Source organism: Ammodytes marinus (genome assembly GCF_949987685.1).
Source record: "Ammodytes marinus genome assembly, chromosome: 7".
Classification (NCBI taxonomy): domain Eukaryota; kingdom Metazoa; phylum Chordata; class Actinopteri; order Uranoscopiformes; family Ammodytidae; genus Ammodytes; species Ammodytes marinus.
The window spans coordinates 9301856-9322347 of NC_137211.1; the positions used below are offsets into that span (position 1 = coordinate 9301856).

Here is a 20492-nt window from a genome sequence, read left to right on the forward strand (position 1 = left end):
GAGCCATGTTGGCCCATAACATGCAGACCTCAGTGGATGATCCTTAAGAAAATCAGACATCACTAACATAACTGACAATCTGCATTTCAATCTTAAATCTTTAAAGCTTTTACACTTGTACGATAACAGTTACCAGCAGGGTATGAAATACAGGTGTGATCCACAGGTTAACTTGTTTTATGCTGGCCAATTGTGTGTAGTTTTATTTTATTTTATGGTTTCCAGCATTATCTTTCTGTAATTTTCATGAGTCAACAAACATGTTTTAGATAAAGCACACTGTAAATGATATTACTTTTTCGGAATTAGATGGACTTTTCTTTTATCCCAATTGTGCTTTTTATGTGTTGTTTGGTGCAACATCTGGAGCATTTACCTTAATTGAGACTAACCTAAAATCCATGCTTAATATAGTAATCTTAAGTCAACAAACATTAAACATAGCACAGTTGTTTTGTCTACCACAAACTCTGTGGAAGATAGTTTGGGTTTTTTTGTTTTCCAAGACTGAATTTTCCCTTAATTTATGAACATCTTTTTTTCTTAAGGAAAGCTTCAAAACAGTCCCAATTAGTGCCATAACAGTATCACATATATGGTCTTAATATGAGAATGCCAGACTAAAAGCAGTATGAGGTGGGTAATTAGGGCTATATATGGACATTTTAAGTACCGCAATGTCAACTGTGTTCATTCTGATGAATGGCCTGATCTAATTCAAGCTTTAGACACACTTTTTTCTATCTCCTTAGGGGGGGTTGATAATTGAAACACTGCTAATTTTCTGTGGTCTTAATAAGCCCACAGAGACTATATGTAACCCCCCTCTGCTTAACATAGCACCGAGACATTATCAAAAGGTGGCTTAAATCAAACCCTTGAGGAAGTAGTGAGTAATAAGCTTCAGCACATAAGACTATTTTGTAGCCACCTTTGAAGTAGCATTGAGTTATAGGGCCAAGCAAAAATAAATGCTTGTTTGTTTTAAAATACATATATATGCAATTATGAAAAATACCTAGACTAAGGGAAAATAGCAGCAACACCTGAACAAAGCTCTTCTCTTCCCACTGCTCCTTTTGACCTTTACAAGGCTTGGCACTGCTTTCTGCTCTCTTTTTATAGTTGTGTCGATGTAAGTGTGGCAGCACTCATTGTCCCTGCCCTTGATCTCTCCCCGTTGAGTGTAGATGGGCCTTTTAATGTCAATGACAAAGTAGTCCAACGGCGGGGTCCTGCCGCCAGTCTGTCTGTCTGTCGTCTGGAATCATTACAGCACAGTGCCACTTGAACAGACAAGGACTGTCCCTTTACATCAGTCAGTGGCTTGCTGAGGATCTTCAAATAGGGCCATTTCTAACACCACAGTCACACCATAGCGTACGGCTGACCTGGCGCTAAAGCCACCGCCAGAGGGGGGTCCTGGGTGAGGATGGATGTAGCATGAATACAAGTCCCTGGCTTTTTTTGGCTCGGACTTAATGCTTATATGCATGTTCAAGTGGAAATAGGATGAAAGAAAGAGAGAGAGGGAGAGTGAGAGAGAGAGAGAGAGAGAGAGAGAGAGAGAGAGAGAGAGAGAGAGGAGAGAGAGCAATAGTGACTTTGAATAGATGATAGATGGTTCCTTTTTTTTAGGTTAGACAGCGCAAGGGCCCAGGGGATGGAAGAGATGAAAGAGATATTTGTGTAAGTGCATGTGTTAGTGCCACATTAGGCTATTTTGTCCTGCAAAAAAAAGAATGGAGACCTGAGAGACGCTTTTTGTGACTGTTTCACATTCCGCTTTCCACTGGAGGGAAATGGGGGCATCCGTCAACATATGGCTACTTTTAATTATGCTTCTCTGATTGCACTGTTTCAAGGTGATCTTTCAAGTTGAAAAGGGGAATCAGGGACCCTCTGTTCTGTTGTATGCCGGTGATAAAATGATCCTATTCCTGATTGTAGTAGGTGTACTGAATGTGTACTACAAAAACAGCAATTCCTCAGAAGGAAGGTCCTTGACTTTTGAGGTCGAAGGTAGAACAATTTCAAATACACACACACTCATGTATGTAACTGAACAGGGGTGCTGGTCGCGGAGTGGAAAAATACAAGCGTGAGTGGGTCCTTGTTTCACGGGGGTGACATTTTCAAGTGACAGCCCTCCTCTGCGCCATTTAAATCCCTTGGAGGGGACCCAAAATGAGGCGGAGAGAGAGAGAGCGAGAGAGAGATGAGAAAAAAAAGCAAGCAGCAGAGATGCTGAGATAAAGTGAGAGAGGCAGAGAGGGAGGAGGACTGATCCATTCTAATGAGGAATATCAAATGGCCCCCTTGGCCTTCCTCTCCTTCTACTTCTCTCTCTACATCACTGACCTTTGGGTTTGGAAATTGATTTACTGTTGCTACTGTTGACGATGGCATTTTGAAAATGGTAACACCCCACCTCATTAATATAGCCACATGTACAGAGAATATGTTACCATGGCCGCTCACCAAAGGAATTTTTACAATGTTATTTACAAATCAATACTGGAGATGTGCAGGTGGAGTGATAAGGGGTTTTCCATAGCAATAAGAGGAACTGACCTTTGTCAGCCCTTAAAAAATTAGCTGCCACGAATCACAGAGAGCGTAAATGATTGAGACAATGAAGTCTATTTATACGGATTACAATTTGACTTGCCGGATTTGTAGATAAACTGCTTCTTCTGTGTTATGTCAAACTATTTGCCCCAGATTTCAATTATTATCTGAAGTCTCAATCCAAGTTACAGAACACTAAACCAACCTGCCCTCTTTAAAGACATGTGCAACAAAACAGCAAAAGTCCAGTTTTGGTCTTGTTACCCAATCCAAACACTGTCACTATCGGATTTATTAGAGCCATTATTTTTAAGCAGAAACCATGCTCACTCCAGCAGCACCATAACACAGAACAAGGCAAATTGCCAAAATGTGAAATGTATTTTGGACGATAAGGTGTTTTTCACACTCGCCAGAGAGAAGAGACTTCATGATAAAATTGAGAGTAGCAGATAGGAGAGAATGAGCGCTAAATTGCCTGGTTGATAACAGGCAGAAAATGGCATTACTTTGGTGTCTTTTGGTTTTGAAAAACACATACAAACTCCCTCCCCACAATAAACACACACACAAACACACACTTCTGATGCCAAATTTGAGTCCCAAGGAAACCAGCCATTTCAAGTGCCATGTTCTTGCCAAGTATAGGCCTATGAGCGGGAACCTTTTTTTCCCTCCGATCAAAATTATTAAATGATTCCAAAAAACACATAGTGCCTTACAGTCAGATGGTTGTGAATCTACAGTAATCTTCTAATCTTTTTTCTTACATATTAAATTACTTTCATTTTCACCAGCTCAACTAGGGGCTGTTATGATATTTTTGAAATCTACTAACAATAACACCACCATTTTAATAAAAGCTAGTTAGACCGAGCCTTGCAAATTTGAAATGTCTTTCCGTTTGTTCTCAATATGATGTCAAAAAGATGTCTTCATGCAATGTAAAGTAAACATTCCATCGAACTGTAATTTGGCAATATTTGGTTGCTCTGAAAGGACAAAGGCCCTCCACTCCCATCAAAAGCAGGTTCCTAAAATTGTCAGGGTTGCGGCTAAAAAGTTGATACTACTACACTGGAGGTCTCCACAGGCCCCGTGCTTCAGGAGGTGATGAATGGTGATGACATAATGATTTCCTTTGCTAGGATGGAAGAGATTTGCTTTAACAGACTGAATTCACATGACTTTGAAACTCATAGTAAGGTGTGGAAACCATTTTTGAGATTGTTGGAAGATACTTAACTGCTTGATTCATGTGCTCTGCTGCTGTTAGGATTTTTATTTGATTTTACTCTGTATAGACTGTTTTATCCTAGGTTTTGTTTTTGTCTTTGTTTTTTGTTTTGTTTTTGCATTGATTATTTATTTTCATATTTTGTCAGCTATTTGGGGGGTGTTTTATTTTATATTGGTATAGTTATAAAAAGCAAAAAGAACATTCAAATGAAGCAATATCCCCTACCTCCATGGGATCCAGAGGTTCTCCGTTCTTCAGCCAGCGATATGAGGGTTTGGGCTTGGCACTGGCTTTGCATTCCCACACCAGTGTGTCATCAATGGTCTTCTGGACATCCTGAGGCTTCTCAGTCAAGTGAGGTGCAGCTGTGAGGTCACAAAGCCCATACTGTAAATGAACACTTTAACCCGACACGAATGCTTGAGCATTACTCGTACGCAGCACTTTTAGAATAAATCAATGAACCAACCAAGCGGGCAATTAGTTCATTAAAGAAGCATCCAAGGGCACAAATCATAAATCCACTTCCAATTAACCCAAAGCTAACCTTCACTTGAAAAATATATATATAAAAAAACAACTGTATAAGTTTGACATGAGGAAGAATCAATAGTGAAACCATTCACTGTGGGTTTAAAGGCTAAATGATTAGCTACTATATTTGCTTCAACCAGCTTGAATTAGCTACACTGATGCAGTTTTACTGTCCGTTTTATATGTGTTAGAAAGCTTACAACAGAAGGGTTGTAATTCTTTTTTTTCAGCGATGTCGTTAATACCACAGGTTATATTCCTTTTTTGTCTTTCGAAACATCTGAAATCCATAGAGAAAATGTCTCTATATTTATGATGGTAGTCCTGTGTCACATAAATGACTAGCACCTTATATCAGGCGACAATGTAAGAAGATGTATTGCCCTTGTGAAGCACGCACATAAATACAGGACGCCCTGCCAGGGTCAAAGGGAATGAGGTGGTAGAGCCAGTCGGTTCACTTGCCTAGCTGTGTTACTTTAATAATACTAATAAAAACAATAACAACAATAATGCAATGCTCGATTGAAAAAGCCCTTTATTCTATCACTCTCCAGGAGCATGAGAGTACATTCACAGTTGGAATAGTATCAGTATACATTGTCAAGGTGTCTGGGATCTTAACAAAGAGATTTCCATGCAAAATACTGACTCCCCCTATTATAAGGTCATATGAGTGTTATGTCTGAATCTCTTTAAAGAAGTCATACTGTGCTCTGTAGAGCCTAGAAGGGGGTACTTTTAAAGGGGAAGAATTGTATCCTGTCTGGAACAGTTGGTGTCCTCAAATGGCATCTACGTTAAGACAACAATCTAGTGCATTTCAACACAAATTAAGTTGATCGTTTTTTTTGTACTTCCTATCTAAGCTAAGGTCAGTGATTAACAGTTGTGAAAAAAAACTCTTTTTATGATCTTTTTAGGACAAGGAAATGCAAAATAAATATATTCAGAAACAAAGCAAGCAGTACTGAAATGAAAAACTCCTCTGCACACAAGCAAATACTACACAACTCCCTGTTAACGATATTACAAATTAGAATGTCAGAGATAACATAAATGGTAGGGACGACATGATGCAAGCAGCCTCCATTCAAAGTCAATCTGATCTGTGTGTGTGTGTGTGTGTGTGTGTGTGTGTGTGTGTGTGTGTGTGTGTGTGTGTGTGTGTGTGTGTGTGTGTGTGTGTGTGTTTGTGTGCGCCCATTCAAATGCAGTCAACTGCTAAACCATGATCTAATTTCATAAATCCCCTGGAACTACAGAAGGACAATTACATGGGAAATAGAAAGAGAGGCCACCCCTTATTGTTCCTGTGCACGCATTGGTTGGGTGTTGCAAACACCACATCCACATATTGATTCTCCTATGCTTCTATAGAGTTGATGGATGTCTCGCAAGCTCCTGTCTATGGGAGTTTAAAATGAGATTACAGATTTTTATCACCTGGCGCCCGGCCAGTCTGAGAGGCTTTGAGATGAGACAGGACTTAAATCTCACAAGCAGAAACACGACTTCCACACAACTACAGCAGAGCAAATGTGCCGAGGCCATGCAACAGCGTACTAAGACGGCGAAAGCTACAAGTTATGATCGTGTTTACAAAATGACCATAACATGATCGCGCCATTTTCCATTGTTTTAGGGAGGTCTTAAGTCGTCAAGCCTCAGTGCTGTGATGCTTTATTGCTCTATGAGCCGGCACTACTCTAAGTAAAGCATGTTTAATCCTTCAGCCTACAGGTACCGTGGGCATTTCATCTTACCCACAGGTGCTGCTTAAAAAAAAACTGTATTATCATATCAAAGGCATCCTCCTTCACGGGAAAGAGAAATCTGGAGTTGATGATTTCAGTCAAGCACATCCCTACAGGAAACCATAAAAATCCCTCATCAAGGACCATTAAAAGCTCACTTGGAATATGGGCTATAAGTCCACTGTTGGTTAGGGGGGAAAAACACCTCTCGCTGAAAGGAAGTATAAATCTGTGAGGGCTACTGCCCCATGTTAGCCGCTGGCACAATAAAGAGCTTGTCAAAAATGAACTACTGGTAATAGGTTAATTTATTACCACATTCCACTATATGATGCAGTTATATATGGGTTCTAATAAAAGCTACAGATTGCATGACAACAAATTAAACTTTCTTTGTCGGACTTGCACCAAAACCATACTTTTATTCTGCAAGAGTTTCAGTCAAGCTCAGTAGCAGTAAACCATTTTAGACCGTCGTCCATTGAGTTGGTAAAAAGTCTACACAAGTAACATGATATGTTACGGAGAAAAAACGGACAGGTTGAAGGCATAAGATGTTTTTTCGTTATCGACTCTTGGCTTTTTCTGCGCTTGACAAAATGTGTGAAGTAAGGTAGCTTTTAGATCAAAGTCAGTAAAACCGCCCTCCCACTCACCGTAGAAAGACAGCTTTCCTTTAACAGAGTTTCTTCCTCTGCTGTTTTCAGCCACACATTCATATATCCCTGCATCCTCCTGCTGGAAGTAAGGGATCTCTAAAACTCCACTGGCTTTATTTATGTCCACCTTCCTGCCAAAAGAGGCTCCATCCACTCTTCTCCAGCTGATAGTTGGCACCGGGCTAAAGGAACGAAAATAGAACACGCAGCAAGGCCACAAACTGAAAAAATTTCTCGCAGATCATTTTATCTAGATATTTATCTTTGTTCATAGACAGTACCTGTATATATACAGCACTAATGAATACTGAGAAATACAGATAATTATTCTAAAACATTAACTGACAAGTATGTCTTCTATGTCAGCAATATAATGTGTGTAGAGCACACCGGAGTCATTCTGATGTGAAATCTACCCATCTCAAAATCACTTCACAGGGTCTGCAAACACAATACCATGCAGATAAAACTGGTACAGAACACAACTAATGGTGCGGCTATGACCGTAATAATACACAGTGGGACTTACTTTCCAAGTGCAAAGCATTCCAGTTTGACAGTTGAGCTCTTCGCGACAGGGACGACTTCAGGGAACTGCACTTCGATCTTTGGCTCGTATTCACCCATCACACCTGCAGTAACACAGAGAAAAACAGAACTATAGAAATGATGCCTCGCTTTCTAAAAGGAATTCTTTCAGCTCAAGGCTTGAAAAGGTTATGGCAAAAGCAAAACAAAGTTTAGGTCATGGCTGTGTTAGCAAAGAGAAATTCTAACTCTATTCCTTTGAACACTATACTGTGTCCAATGGGCTTAGGGAGAAATATTTCTTGGTCATTTTTCTGTCCACTTCTGGGATTGTGATTTGAAATGCAAAAACCCTTTCATCAATTACTTTCCGGGCTTGTCATTGAACTTCGACCAAACGTAAATATAAACCTAGATTTTTACAAAACTTTGATATGATTATCTAAATAGTTTTTAGATATAGTGTTGTCTGTCGCAAAGCCATACCAGGATAAAAGTATTATGTGAACACAAGTAACCCCATAACAGCAAAAAGTTCAATTTCTAAAGCCATGTCATGGACATACAGTATCTCACAAAAGTGAGTACACCCCTCACATTTCTTCAAATATTGCATTATATCTTTTCATGGGACAACACTGAATAAATGACACTTTGATACAATGTAAAGTAGCGTGTGTACAGCTTATATAACAGTGTAAATTTACTGTCCCCTCAAAATAACTCGACACACAGCCATTAATGTCTAAACTGCCGGTTACAAAAGTGAGTACACCCCTGAGTTAAAATGTCCAAATTGGGCCCAAAGTGTCAATATTTTGTGTGGCCACCATTATTTTCCAGTACTACCTTAACCCTCTTGGGCATGGAGTTCACCAGAGCTTCACAGGTTGCCACTGGAATCCTCTTCCCCTCATTCATGACAACATCACGGAGCTGGTGGATACTGGAGACCTTGCGCTCCTCCATCTCCTGTTTTAAGAAGCCCCAAAGATGCTCAATAGGGTTTAGGTCTGGGGACATGCTTGGCCAGTCCATAACCTTTACCCTCAGCTTGTTTAGCAAGCCAGTGGTCGTCTTGGAAGTGTGTTTGGGTTCGTTATCATTTTGCAGTACTGCCCTGCGGCCCAGTTTACGGAGGGAGGGGATCATGTTCTGCTTCAGTATGTCACAGTACATGTTAAGATTCAATGAACTGTAGATCCCCAGTGCTGGCAGCACTCATGCAGCCCCAGACCATGACACTCCAACCACCATGCTTGACTATAGGCAAGACACACTTGTCTTTGTACTCCTCACCTGGTTGCTGCCCCATACTATTAACACCATCTGAACCAAATAAGTTTATCTTGGTCTCATCAGACCACAGGACATGGTTGCAGTGATCCATGTCCTTAGTCTGCTTGTCTTCAGCAAACTTTTTGTGGGGTTTCTTTTGCATCATCTTTAGAATAGGTTTCCTTCTGGGACGACAGCCATGCAGACCAGTATGATGCAAAGTGCGGCGTATGGTCTGAGCACTGACAGGTTGACCCCCCACCACTTCAAGCCCTGCGGCAATGCTGGCAGTATTCATACGTCTATTTTCCAAAGCCAACCTCTCGGTATGACACTGAAAACGTGCACTCAACCTTCTTAAACTGGGCCGCAGGGCAGTATTGCAACATGATAACGACCCCAAACACACCTCCAAGACGACCAGTGGCTTGCTAAAGAAGCTCAGGGTAAAGGTTATGGACTGGCCAAGCATGTCTCCAGCCATAAACCCTATTGAGCATCTTTGGGGCTTCTTAAAACGGGAGATGGAGGAGCGCGAGGTCTCTAATATCGACCAGCTCTGTGATGTCATCATGAATAGGTGGAAGAGGGTTGCAGTGGGAACCTGTGAAGCTCTGGTGAACTCCATGCCCAAGAGGGTTAAGGTAGTGCTGGAAAATAATGGTGGCCACACAAAATATTGACACTTTGGGCCCAATTTGGACATTTTCACTCAGGGGTGTACTCACTTTTGTTGCCTTCAGTTTAGACATTAATGGCTGTGTGTCGAGTTATTTTGAGGCGACAGTAAATTTACACAGTTATATAAGCTGTACACACGCTACTTTACATTGTATCAAAGTGTCATTTCTTCAGTGTTGTCCCATGGAAAGATATAATGCAATATTTGAAGAAATGTGAGGGGTGTACTCACTTTTGTGAGATACTGTACATGAGCTGGAACAGTTATCCAGCATCCAGCAATATTAGTGGGCGGCAGCCAAAAATTCCACATCTTAACTCTAAAATTGTTATCATGCCAGGATATTGCTAATTAAGGTCACTGTGCCTCCAAATTTAAAGTTGCACTGCCCTTAATTGTAATTTTGAAAAAAAAAACATCACCATTCTTCCCCTACTTTTCATGTATAGCAGAAGCACATGGGGTCAAACTCTCATACGTACCATCAACTCGCAGCACTAGAGGAGTCGGAGGTCCCTGAACATTGCTTTTGGTGACAGTGTTGGTAACCACACACGTGTAGTTGCCCACATCAGAGGGTTCCACTTTGGCGATGTAGAGGTTGCCCGTCTTTTGGGACACAAAGCGCCGCGTGTCCTGGGTGACAAAGGACGGGTACTCATTGAAGATCCATGTGAAGGTGAGTTCTGTGAACAAAGTCAGGGATGTGAGGCACACAGAGGGTAGAAATAAAATTAAAAAAATACACATGTATATTTATACATCATCTTTAGCCAGGTACAGATAATGTCTGTTAATCAGCAGTCTCATGACTTCAGTGGATGCCTTCAGGGGTAAAGTAAGTAGTGGATCTGGAATGCATGCCAGAATTTTTATGATTAAAAACACCTTTTGTAACTGAAAAAGCAATTACTCTTCTCTCTGTTGGATAATTACCCTTAATGTGGTAAAGGTTTTTTTCAGGTTCACTATGTTGAAGTGATAATGTAAGAGCATGAACAATTGACTTTTCACAGAAGTAGATACTAGATAGTAGTCTTTTTTGCTTGACTGTATGGTCAATAGGAAACATGAGAATTGGGTTTAATGATTACCACTCACTCCTGTCTTAAAAACCAATAAAGCACCTTTGAGCAAGTCTTTATATTCCCATCTGCTCCACTGGCGCTGCTCAGTAACATTGGGATAAAGCCATGTTCACACTGAAGACCACACATGCGTCAAAGCCTGCTCATTCATTTTACCATGAGACCAATACATTTGAGCAGTGGGGATTCTGGAGCAAACGGTTCTGGCAAAACAGTTAAGCCCGTCTCAACTTTTGTTGTAACACATAGCAACATTATACAGATAATAAAGTGTTGAACAATCATGAACATGATAGCATGAATGGTCATTGCAAGGACGGAAAAAATTGGTTGTTGAAGAGATAACTGGAGAAAGCCTAACCTCTTCCCACTGTTTTGGCAACTGGTAAGCCTTCAAAACAGAGGGATGTATCGTTTTATATATTAAATTCCTATTTCTATCATCTGAACCTGAAGCAACATGCCCCCACCAGCCCGTTACATATCTTCTTAACGCAGTGCTGCCTTTGGTCTGGCGATGGCCAGGGGATTTAGTTGTCCTCGCAGAATTTCCTTGGAAATACAGGGAGAACATTGCATTTTTACCGTGCAAACTCACCCAGTGTAAATTTAACTCAGAATAACAATCTGTAATTGTATAACCATTTTATGATTCCATTACGCCCCGTGTTATTGCATTTCATAAATTTCATTTCATCTACCTTATTTTTTTCCTCTTCTTTGGATTTATTACTTAATAAGAATGTGTTTAGAAACACATGAGAGTGGTTGCGCAACAAAACAAGCAGCATCTCCCTCTGTGGCTGTCATGTAGCAGAGGAGGACCATGAATCAACACCTAAAGCTGCAGTACCTGGATGAAAAATAACTACAATGCCCAATAACACCAATGTATTACAGATAATGTTATTCAGGATGGTACCAGCTTGTTCACTATGTATCATCCATGATAACAAGCTTCTAGGTACAACCAAATACAGTGCAGTAAGGGAGGCTTTACACTAACAATCAGCAGCATTATAAAAAGGAATGATGGCGTTTTGACATATTGACACAACGATAGATTGCTTTGGACCATATTGCATCCCTGTCCCAAAAGCAATCTTGGCCGTTGGTAAAAACGTGTCTAAGCGATGACTCTGCACTACAGTAGAGGGAATAATTGAGACGTGCATCGGACACTCATCTACTGACTCAGTATTCTTCACTTCTGCTCTTAAGGGGGCCAGAGTGAGAGGGTATGTGTGTGTGTGTGTGACATATTACTGCAAACCTAGCAAATCACAACGGGACATATAGAATCGTGTGAGGATGCTCCTTTTTACCAATCACAGACGGGGCGTTTTTTATGTGGGTTGGACCGGCAGAGGACAACCTGATCCCCATCCTGAGAAAAGCAGCATGAGAATTGGATCTTGGAACCAGACACAGAAATAAAAACCTGTCCGTCGGTTTAGTGCCAATGATGTCAAATCACAATACATGTTGATTTAATATTTATAGAATCTAACCCAGCTTTTTAAAGTCTTTGAATTCTTAGGAATAGTTTGGCACTTTAGTAACTTACTTATTTGCATTAATTGTTGCATGAAGATGGATGAGTGCACAGATACCTTACCTCGTCTTCCTCTTTCCAACGGTAAAAAGAAATAAGCCTCTCTACAGCTCACTTATTAGCGAATTATGTCTTGGTTGTTTTAACCGTATAAAAAAAACTAAGTAAACAACGATAATTTACAAGCTCACATGCATATGAAAGTTATGTGCTGAACTACTTGTCAAGCATCCAAAAGCTACTATGACAAATGTGGGTCTGTTTCACTTCAGTAGTTAAAGATTGAACAAACGAAACATGACGTGTTAATAATTAGTGAGTTTTTATTTCTTCAAATTTTCTGACATTGGAAAAGAGAGTCTTCATGTTATTCCTTTAATGGCTTTCATAGAATGGGACACATGCCAAGAGGAGTTGAGTTTCAATTTCAATGGAAGCCTCTTGTGGTTTCTCTTCCATTATCTCCATCCTATAGCCTCTGTGACTCGGATCAACCATAACTTTTTGATCTTATCCCGACTCACAGAAAGAACAGCTGTAATATCTTCTCTCTGCCTAAATAATACATCCCCAGCTCTCATCCTGCCAAGCTCATGTATATTTAATGTCTGTTTTCCAAACAATATCTTCCAAAAAGGTGCAAGGCGCGACAAACTACAACAACAGAAGATAAGAGGTTACTAATTGGTTAGTTAAAGATTCATGGTGGGAAACAGGAAGCAGGAAATAATAGGGAAGTAGAAAGCACCAATGGTGGTATTTGAGCATTAGACTTGGGAGCCTTCTGCTGATGGGCGGTAATGGAATAATCCAATCATGACCGACAGTGAGTGGCAGATTTTCATTGCGGTTCCATTTAGCCTCTTGTATAATGAACAGGCCGCATCAATGTCCCCCTTAATGATCTGCGAGGAGGGGAGAGAAATGGAACATGACAGGCCAAGGACATACTGAATCCAGAGTGGCCTTTTTATGCATGTGTGTATTCTATCGACGCAAAGTATAAGCACAACTTGTGTCAAAGTTTGTATTTGCAAGTCTGTTCCCTTGACAGCGGTAGCCATTACCAAGTGTTACATATCTGTATTCATAACGCGCAACAAGGGCACTATGAAATGGCTTGGGTCACGCATAAGGAAAACACATATACCTGCAAGCTACTGTATATGGGTGTTTTTACTGGACTGTTTTGGGTTAGATGCACTGCATAGAGAGAACAAGTGATTTCAGCCTTGAGTAAATCTAAAAGGCCTGTTTCCATTAGTGAAAGGAGGTCAGATGCATTAGGTCCTGGACTAACCACAGTCTTTCAGACCCTTTCAAAGCAAAATATGACACAGACCGACATCTAATGCCAATATAGTGCAGCACAGTGGAACAATGCTGGAGCTGCACTTTAGATACTGGACACTATTTTGGTTTATCGTCAAGCACAACTTTAAAATGCCTTACAGTTTCAGAGCATCCTAGGCACCACCAAACTAATTCCTGCAGCTGTCTTTGGGGTTTTTAATTTATCGTTCAAGTGACATAGCTTCCTGAATCATGCAGGGATATTTAAATCCTTAAGGGGAGATGAGGCAGATCTTCGTCCACGGCTGTATTGTTCTGGTCGTCAATTATGTCCTGACATCCTTTATCAGTGCATGTTTCCCACTTTTTTCAAAAATGTAAAAAAAATCCATTCATATGTCATGCAGGATTTTCTGTTTTTCAGATGCGCAACAATACGGTAATAGTGTTTAAATAATAAAGATCATGTCATTATGTTGTCATTTATCTTGAGCATTTTCATGTAAAGTATATGTCAGACTTTTCTGCTGTTTACATATAATTTCCATTAATATATTCTGCATTTGCAAATATCTTTTTTAAAATTCTTATACTGTATATAGTATATATATTCAGTCTAAGTAGTCTCTTTGTTCACATGTTACAGCAGAAGTTCTCTGCCAAACCAAGACCAGTTTAAGATTAAACCACATCTATCATAATATATAGTTAGATCAAAGCGTTTTCTTTCCAATTAAGACTTGGTTGTTACACTAAAAACATTTGAATAAAAACTTGGTTGTTTGACATTTCTTCCACTTAAAAAAAAAAACTTTTCCTTCCTATAATTAAACTAGCATGTACCTGTATATCGCATGTATGTCACTTTTCCACACACATCTTCTCTTCGTTATTATTATTTAAAATAAATTGCTAAACGTAAATAGGTTGTCTCTTTCTACTCCTCTGACTATAAACTGAAGATCTTCCAGTTTCAGACGGTCATTAAAATTAGACATTTCAAAACGTCATTTGTCAATCTCACCCAAGAAAAAATATTTTATGACACTTCTGATGGGAATGCTTTGACAATTTGCCTACATTTAACGATTAATCAATTAATCATGAACACTATGATTAATAAATAATGAAAATAAGTGTTAGCTGCAGCCCTCTTTCTCATAAATACAATTCAGTGGATGAGTGAGCAGCGACAGCCATTTATATTTGATATATAGGAAAGGGACTGAATGGAGGAATGAGGACAAGAGAATGTGACTGTTAAGTGTGTGAGTGCATTTGTACGTGTATGTATGAATTTGTGAGCATGTAACTAAAACAAGACAGTGTACCTCATTACCACAGCAGATAGAGGTAGGATAACCTTCCAGCAAAACTTGTTAGGAAATTGGAGATGATTCATCCCAAAGCGTCATCTCAGCATCCTCAACGTCTCCATCAACAGGCATAATCTACAGTGACAGCTGCTGAAAATACCGTGAGGAAATGGATCATTCCTAGTAATGGGCCAGGTCTCCAGAGAACAGCTATGATCCATCACAACAAGAAGGAATAAAAACACAACGACTAAAAAAAAACATGTCCCTACATTACTGTGTGTTGGACAAAAGCAGGCTCTGGGTGCATTCATTGGATAGGAGGAAAACAGCAGGGAAGCAATATGACCCAGTTTGAATGAATTTGACCAAGATTATAGCTTTTCATCACCATTCACCAAAATAAAATCATTTGTACAGGTAGTTTGAGGGCACTGATTTACATCTGACTGCATATGATGCATTGATCAGTTCTGAACTACTACGACAAAATGAGTCTTACAAAGTCCACAAAGTCACAACTTTTTAAAGTTCAGTACATCATGGATTTCGTTTTAGATGTTAAACATTAGCTTTCTGTGTTTGCGGTTATTTCTCAGGTTATACAATGGGATGGCAACTGAACACCTGCTGTTAAGCTCTTCAGTCATCAGTTATGTTATGGGTCAAACTGAGCAAAAGGATGGTCTAAAGTTTAACATTCTATGTTGATTGCAATCATTTATAAAATTGTTTGAACTGGTGATGATTACTGATGGAAATAAAATAGGCCTTTTCCAGTTAAGTTTAGTGAGAGACTACACATGTAAAGGGCTTACAAATGTAATGCTTGTTTTGATGCAGTTATCAGTCCATCTTAAGCGCAGGTAAAGGCTTCTTATCAGACTGGATGTGACAGATATGGGCCAGGTGCAGTGTAACAGAGTTGGGTTACTGACAACAACTCCTCCAGGCCTCTAGTCCCAAATGATCAGTGTCATGTTGGAAGGGAAGTCCTAAGGGGGTTCAGAGTCTGAATAAAAAGGAGAAAACTTTGGTAGCAGCAAATGATAGACAAGATGGGCATGAATTATTGAATAGAATTATTAAACAACATTTCCCAGAAGAGAGAAACCTCAAGACCCAGATATCATATATCCAAGAGTCACATTTTTACACAAACACACTGTGGCATACATCTTGGTAAACATCTGTGCGTCGTTGTCAAATATGCACGGCAGCAGTCTCAACAAAGCATCTGGAGTTCTTGAACAAAGTACAACATCAGAAGCCAGGGGAATCCCCTCAATGTTATGCAAATGTGTTCGATGTTACATTATTAATCTTAATTTAAATAGAATGGCATCCTAAAATTCCCCTATGGCACGAGAGCCAAGCAACCAAATATGAAGAAAACCGCAGCTGGTATAACCATAAATTGAAAGGGAGAACACTACATTTCATCTCCCCCCATAAAAGGAAAAAGAAGGAGCTATGCAACTTAATGAGCAACACATCACACATGTGAGAGTATGATAACATGGAGATGATTCACAGGACTACGGGAGGGGAGGGGATGACACACATAGACTATGAGCTTTCTAACAGAACCGAGGCTTCCACTCGCCTTTAGTGTAAATGAAATGGGATTAATCGTCAGATGAGTTTCAGAGCTTTAAAATGCAGCTTTGATCTTCACATTGAGACCTTTGGACAAGGTCATTCAACACTGCCAGCCCTTTTTCCAGAGCTGGGTAGCAGCACTCCTGTATAATTATAGAGGTTTCAAAATGTGAGTATGACTAAGTGCTTAAAGTCAAATCCTCCCTTGGCCCTCGTCCAGCTTTGAAATACAACATCTCTCACCCCTCAGAATGAAATGGATGTACCCGTCATGTAACATTTTGCAGTTTTGCCACAAACCTATTTGTTATTATGTAATCAAATAATTGCCATCAGTAAAAAAAAGGGTTTGGCAAATAAGTGCTTTTTTATTAGAAATGGTGACCTTGGCAACCTGTACCTGGCACACACAAACTAGCATTTAGTTTTTGTTTGCATTAGAAAAGTAAATGATAAAATAGAAACAATAACCTGCAGTAAATACTGAATATTCTCACTATGTAGCCCTTCACCTCCACTATGTGTGACTTAAACCCTTGAAACAATGTATTTTGTTTAGAATAACTGCAGTGTATACAACATGAAATCCTTGATTTACTTCATCATTAAAAAAAAAGTTAAAAGTTATTTTAATATCTTTCTGGCTAGGAAAGGCCAGGAGTACGAGCAGCCCGTTTGTGTATAACGTGCAAATTGCCCAAAGGGATTTGGCACATGTAATCGGTCAAAGGAGAAGTCAGTCAATGTCGACTCATTCTGCGCTAGTCACTAAGATGCTGCCTAACCCGGAAGCTTTTTTCTGGGGAAAGCTTCAGTCCCTGTCAATGAACTTGCATAAAAGGACTCTTTCTCTTCCAAACTGTAAGCATTAGTCTGTTGCCTGTAGGATTGCCTCCACAACAGACATGTATTTCAAGCGTATAGAAAGAAACTAGACGAAAGTTTGCAAATGGGTCAATGTCTAACCTGGCCTAACCCTACGAGTGATGACTAAAACGCTGAATATATTTTGTCTTGCCCAGAAATGTCACAAGGTTTTTCGGACACTGGCGTGACACTGCTTCTGAAGCCCAACACTCCTGACACTGCTGCTATTTTGTTTTAAGCTGGCTGGACCGTAAATTGCCATTTGAACACATTGTATGGGGATGAGTAAAGAAAAAAAAAGTAAAGCCATTACACTTTGAGGCTGCCAAATGTAAGCATATGGCTCAATGTTCCAGCTTTTCCTGTCACTGAAGGTGAAATGTCTCATTATAACATACATAATAGAGCACTACCAATGTAACTCTACCGTTAGGTTCGCCACAGTCTATGGCAAAAAAAATCCTCATCCTATTTCTTTTGTAGCAGCCGAACAGCATGGTTTCAAACAGTCGCAGTACATTATTTAGTGGAATATTAAAACCAGAAGATTAAGCCTTTAGAAAACATGTCCAACTCTATGGCGATTTAACATTAAACTTGTCTTTCCACAAAATTTGATTTCATTCAGGAAAATGTCACATTTTTTTTAGTTTTAAGCATGTCCTTATTAGGGCTGGGCAATGTCCAAATACTTTAGCTATTGTTACATATGAAATGTATGCCTAATTAAATATAAAATTATAGAATTCACATTTGATACAATTAACTAGATTCAACTCTTTGCATTGCACAAGACTCACTTGACACATGTAAAACCGATACCTCAGTAATACATATTTTTATTTAATGTTTAAGTAAATCCAGTTTGAATGCAGTTATTAATTTGGGCAATATAATAAAGTATAAAAACCAAACGGTATGATCACATTGTCATGATTTGATCCCTCAAAGAGAAACTGATAGAAATAGATCAAGAGTAACTATACTATAACATATTATATACAGACACATCATCCTCTCTTTAAAACTGATCTTTAAAAATAAAGTCAAAGCGCCATGCCCACCCCCTGATTTGTGCGGTATTGCAGTGTTACAGCACATTCTGATTTTTCCAACAGGAGAGAATTACATTCATCCTTGCTTCTCCAGACCCCTGCGTAGGAGTTAATAGCACTGGATGCAAACTCCCATTGATAATGTCATGGATGCAGAGAGGGCTGATGAGAAGCAAACAAAGCACCTTTAGAGAGAAGCTCTATTACTCAGCCTGGCAGGGACCCAGCCACAGACAACCTCTCCATTCTGCATGCCAAACTTTCTCCTCGCCCCCATTGAAAACCAGGCTGACAGGCCAAGACTGTCCCAAAGTAAAAATGACTCACTCCACTGGCCTCAACAACACAAACAAACAGCCAGGAGATCTGAGGGGGAGAGCAAAAACATGACTTCTACTTTGTCTAGATAAGGCATCAGAGAGGTGATCCCCCTCTGTGTAAAACTGATAGTGAGTCTTCTTTGGAACCGAGCTCTCCTCTTAGCGAGCTAAAATGATTTATCTGTCAAATGTACACATTTCCCGTTAATTCAGGATGTTTCCAATGTACGTTATCAGAATTTATTCAGGACGAACGGCAAATATGATTGTTTTAAAAAAAGTTGTCATGTGTTTCACTTTACCCCAGCTTTGGGGTAAACTGAGACGGAACAAAAAAATCAAGGGGGTAAACTGAACCACTTGCTTTTTCCACTCTAAACTGCCATAACAACACATGTTGTAACAGTTACAATCCTGACAGCTAGCTTGAAAATCAAATATTCCAAAAGTAATGTCGGACGAGTAACAGTATCATGGGGTTTGGCCAATTTAGCAAAACATTCTTCTAAACACTTGGAAGTAACTCTGACCAAATTCATATTCAATAATTATCATTCAAATGAAAGATAGAACCAGTTAGTTTAAAAAACAGCGTTGGAGTCAGAACACAAGACCCTTACCCCGGAATTCCACTGGCTGCGCGTGCGGTGTCCAACGGTTTTGCTCCGTGCGCCCACGTCCGTCAATACCCACCGGCTCCGTTTTCAAAGCAGGCACGGCCAGCTCCGCTGAACAGCTGGAGTCGCGAGAACGAGGAGTTCCCGCGGTAATAAAAGTGACGGGCGATCGCTCTTGATAATATGATTCTCCTATATGGTATTTACACAACAACGAACGCACGGAAGGTTATTATTCCCATCCGAACGAGTAAAAGAACAGTGGACATGCTTGTGTGTGTCTCTGTTTTGAGAATGTCACCTGCAGTGAACACCGAGTGTCTTATTTTGAAAATTAACCGGAGGTTTTATTGTTTTGTCGGCGCTTGTGTTCCTGTCTATCTCGATGTGTTCTGTGCTAAATTGATGCGGTGAGCTCAGGCATCCGGCAGAAATAGAAGCACTGCGTATTTCACCGGAGAGCTGGAGCAGCAGCGGAGCAGAGAGACGGCGCAGCGGCCGTGGTGGAAACTCACCCACTGACTGCTCTTAATTCTATTTTTGTTTCTGCCGTGCTGGAGCGGAGAAGGACCGGAGACGCAGCCGGTGGAATTCGGCCTTTAGAGCCAACTAGTGTCTGGGGGTCAGAGCAAAGGACAATCAGGACCAGCTTGAACAGCCTGGGACTCAGAACACAGGACTAGACCCAGCTGTCATTTTCTATCTTTTGATTAATATTTTTCTGCATTTGTTTTATTGGGATCATTAATTTAATAAAGACATGTTACTTAGAGTCCATTGAAGTTACAGGTCACTCTTCTGTCCCCCAGATACATACCTGCCAAACCTTCCCCTCCTGACACCCCTATAACCATTCAACCCCCACCTCTGGCCCGCATTGTTTTTTGTCCTACTAGGCTACTTGCTACCTCAAATATAATGGATTCATTAAAGGTCACATATTATGCTAAATGCACTTTTTAAATGTATTCTAACATATCCATGGGTCCACGGTGTGCCTAGAGACTGCCAAAATATTTTAAAAAAATAACAATCTCTCCTGTTCTCACTCTCCCCCTTTCTGAAACCCCCACCCCTCCCCCCCAATATACTCCAGTCAGAATTTTCCCCTTTTCTGACCTCACAAACTGGAAAGCCTGAAGCTTCCACTGTGCAGCCCACACCCCTATTTCTTATTGGTCCACGGCACTGACAGACAGAGGGCGAGGCGTATCTGGCTTCGCTTCCGGACAGGGGGCGGGGGCAGCTCAAAGATTGTATATTTACGAGGGGAGCTGCAGCTCTTTTTAAAAAATAGGCCATTGTGAGATTAGCTGAACATCAGCATAGTACAATAAATTATCTGAAAGTTTTTTTCAGCAAACAATTAAAGAAAAACGTATTAGGGACCACTAAGACCATATAATATGGTGTATAATAGTACCGAAAAGTGTATAATATGGGAGCTTTAAAAGAGGGCACAGACACTGTCTCACTTTACCCCACTGCCACAATTTGAGAAAAAACTACCTCTCAGCAATCTAGGCAAAT

The 20492-nt window shown here is 40.2% G+C and overlaps 1 protein-coding gene across 1 annotated transcript in view; it reads right to left on the reverse strand.

The window, feature by feature from the left end:
- Nucleotides 1-20492, reverse strand: part of cntn3a.1 (contactin 3a, tandem duplicate 1) — a 74621-nt gene that overhangs the window by 25580 nt on the left and 28549 nt on the right. The window contains exons 6-9 of the mRNA XM_080030387.1: nucleotides 9732-9935; nucleotides 7291-7393; nucleotides 6759-6943; nucleotides 4037-4176 (exon numbers count right to left, since the gene is read on the reverse strand). Of these exons, the coding sequence (XP_079886513.1) occupies nucleotides 4037-4176; nucleotides 6759-6943; nucleotides 7291-7393; nucleotides 9732-9935 (632 nt within the window). The remainder of the gene's footprint in view (nucleotides 1-4036; nucleotides 4177-6758; nucleotides 6944-7290; nucleotides 7394-9731; nucleotides 9936-20492) is intronic.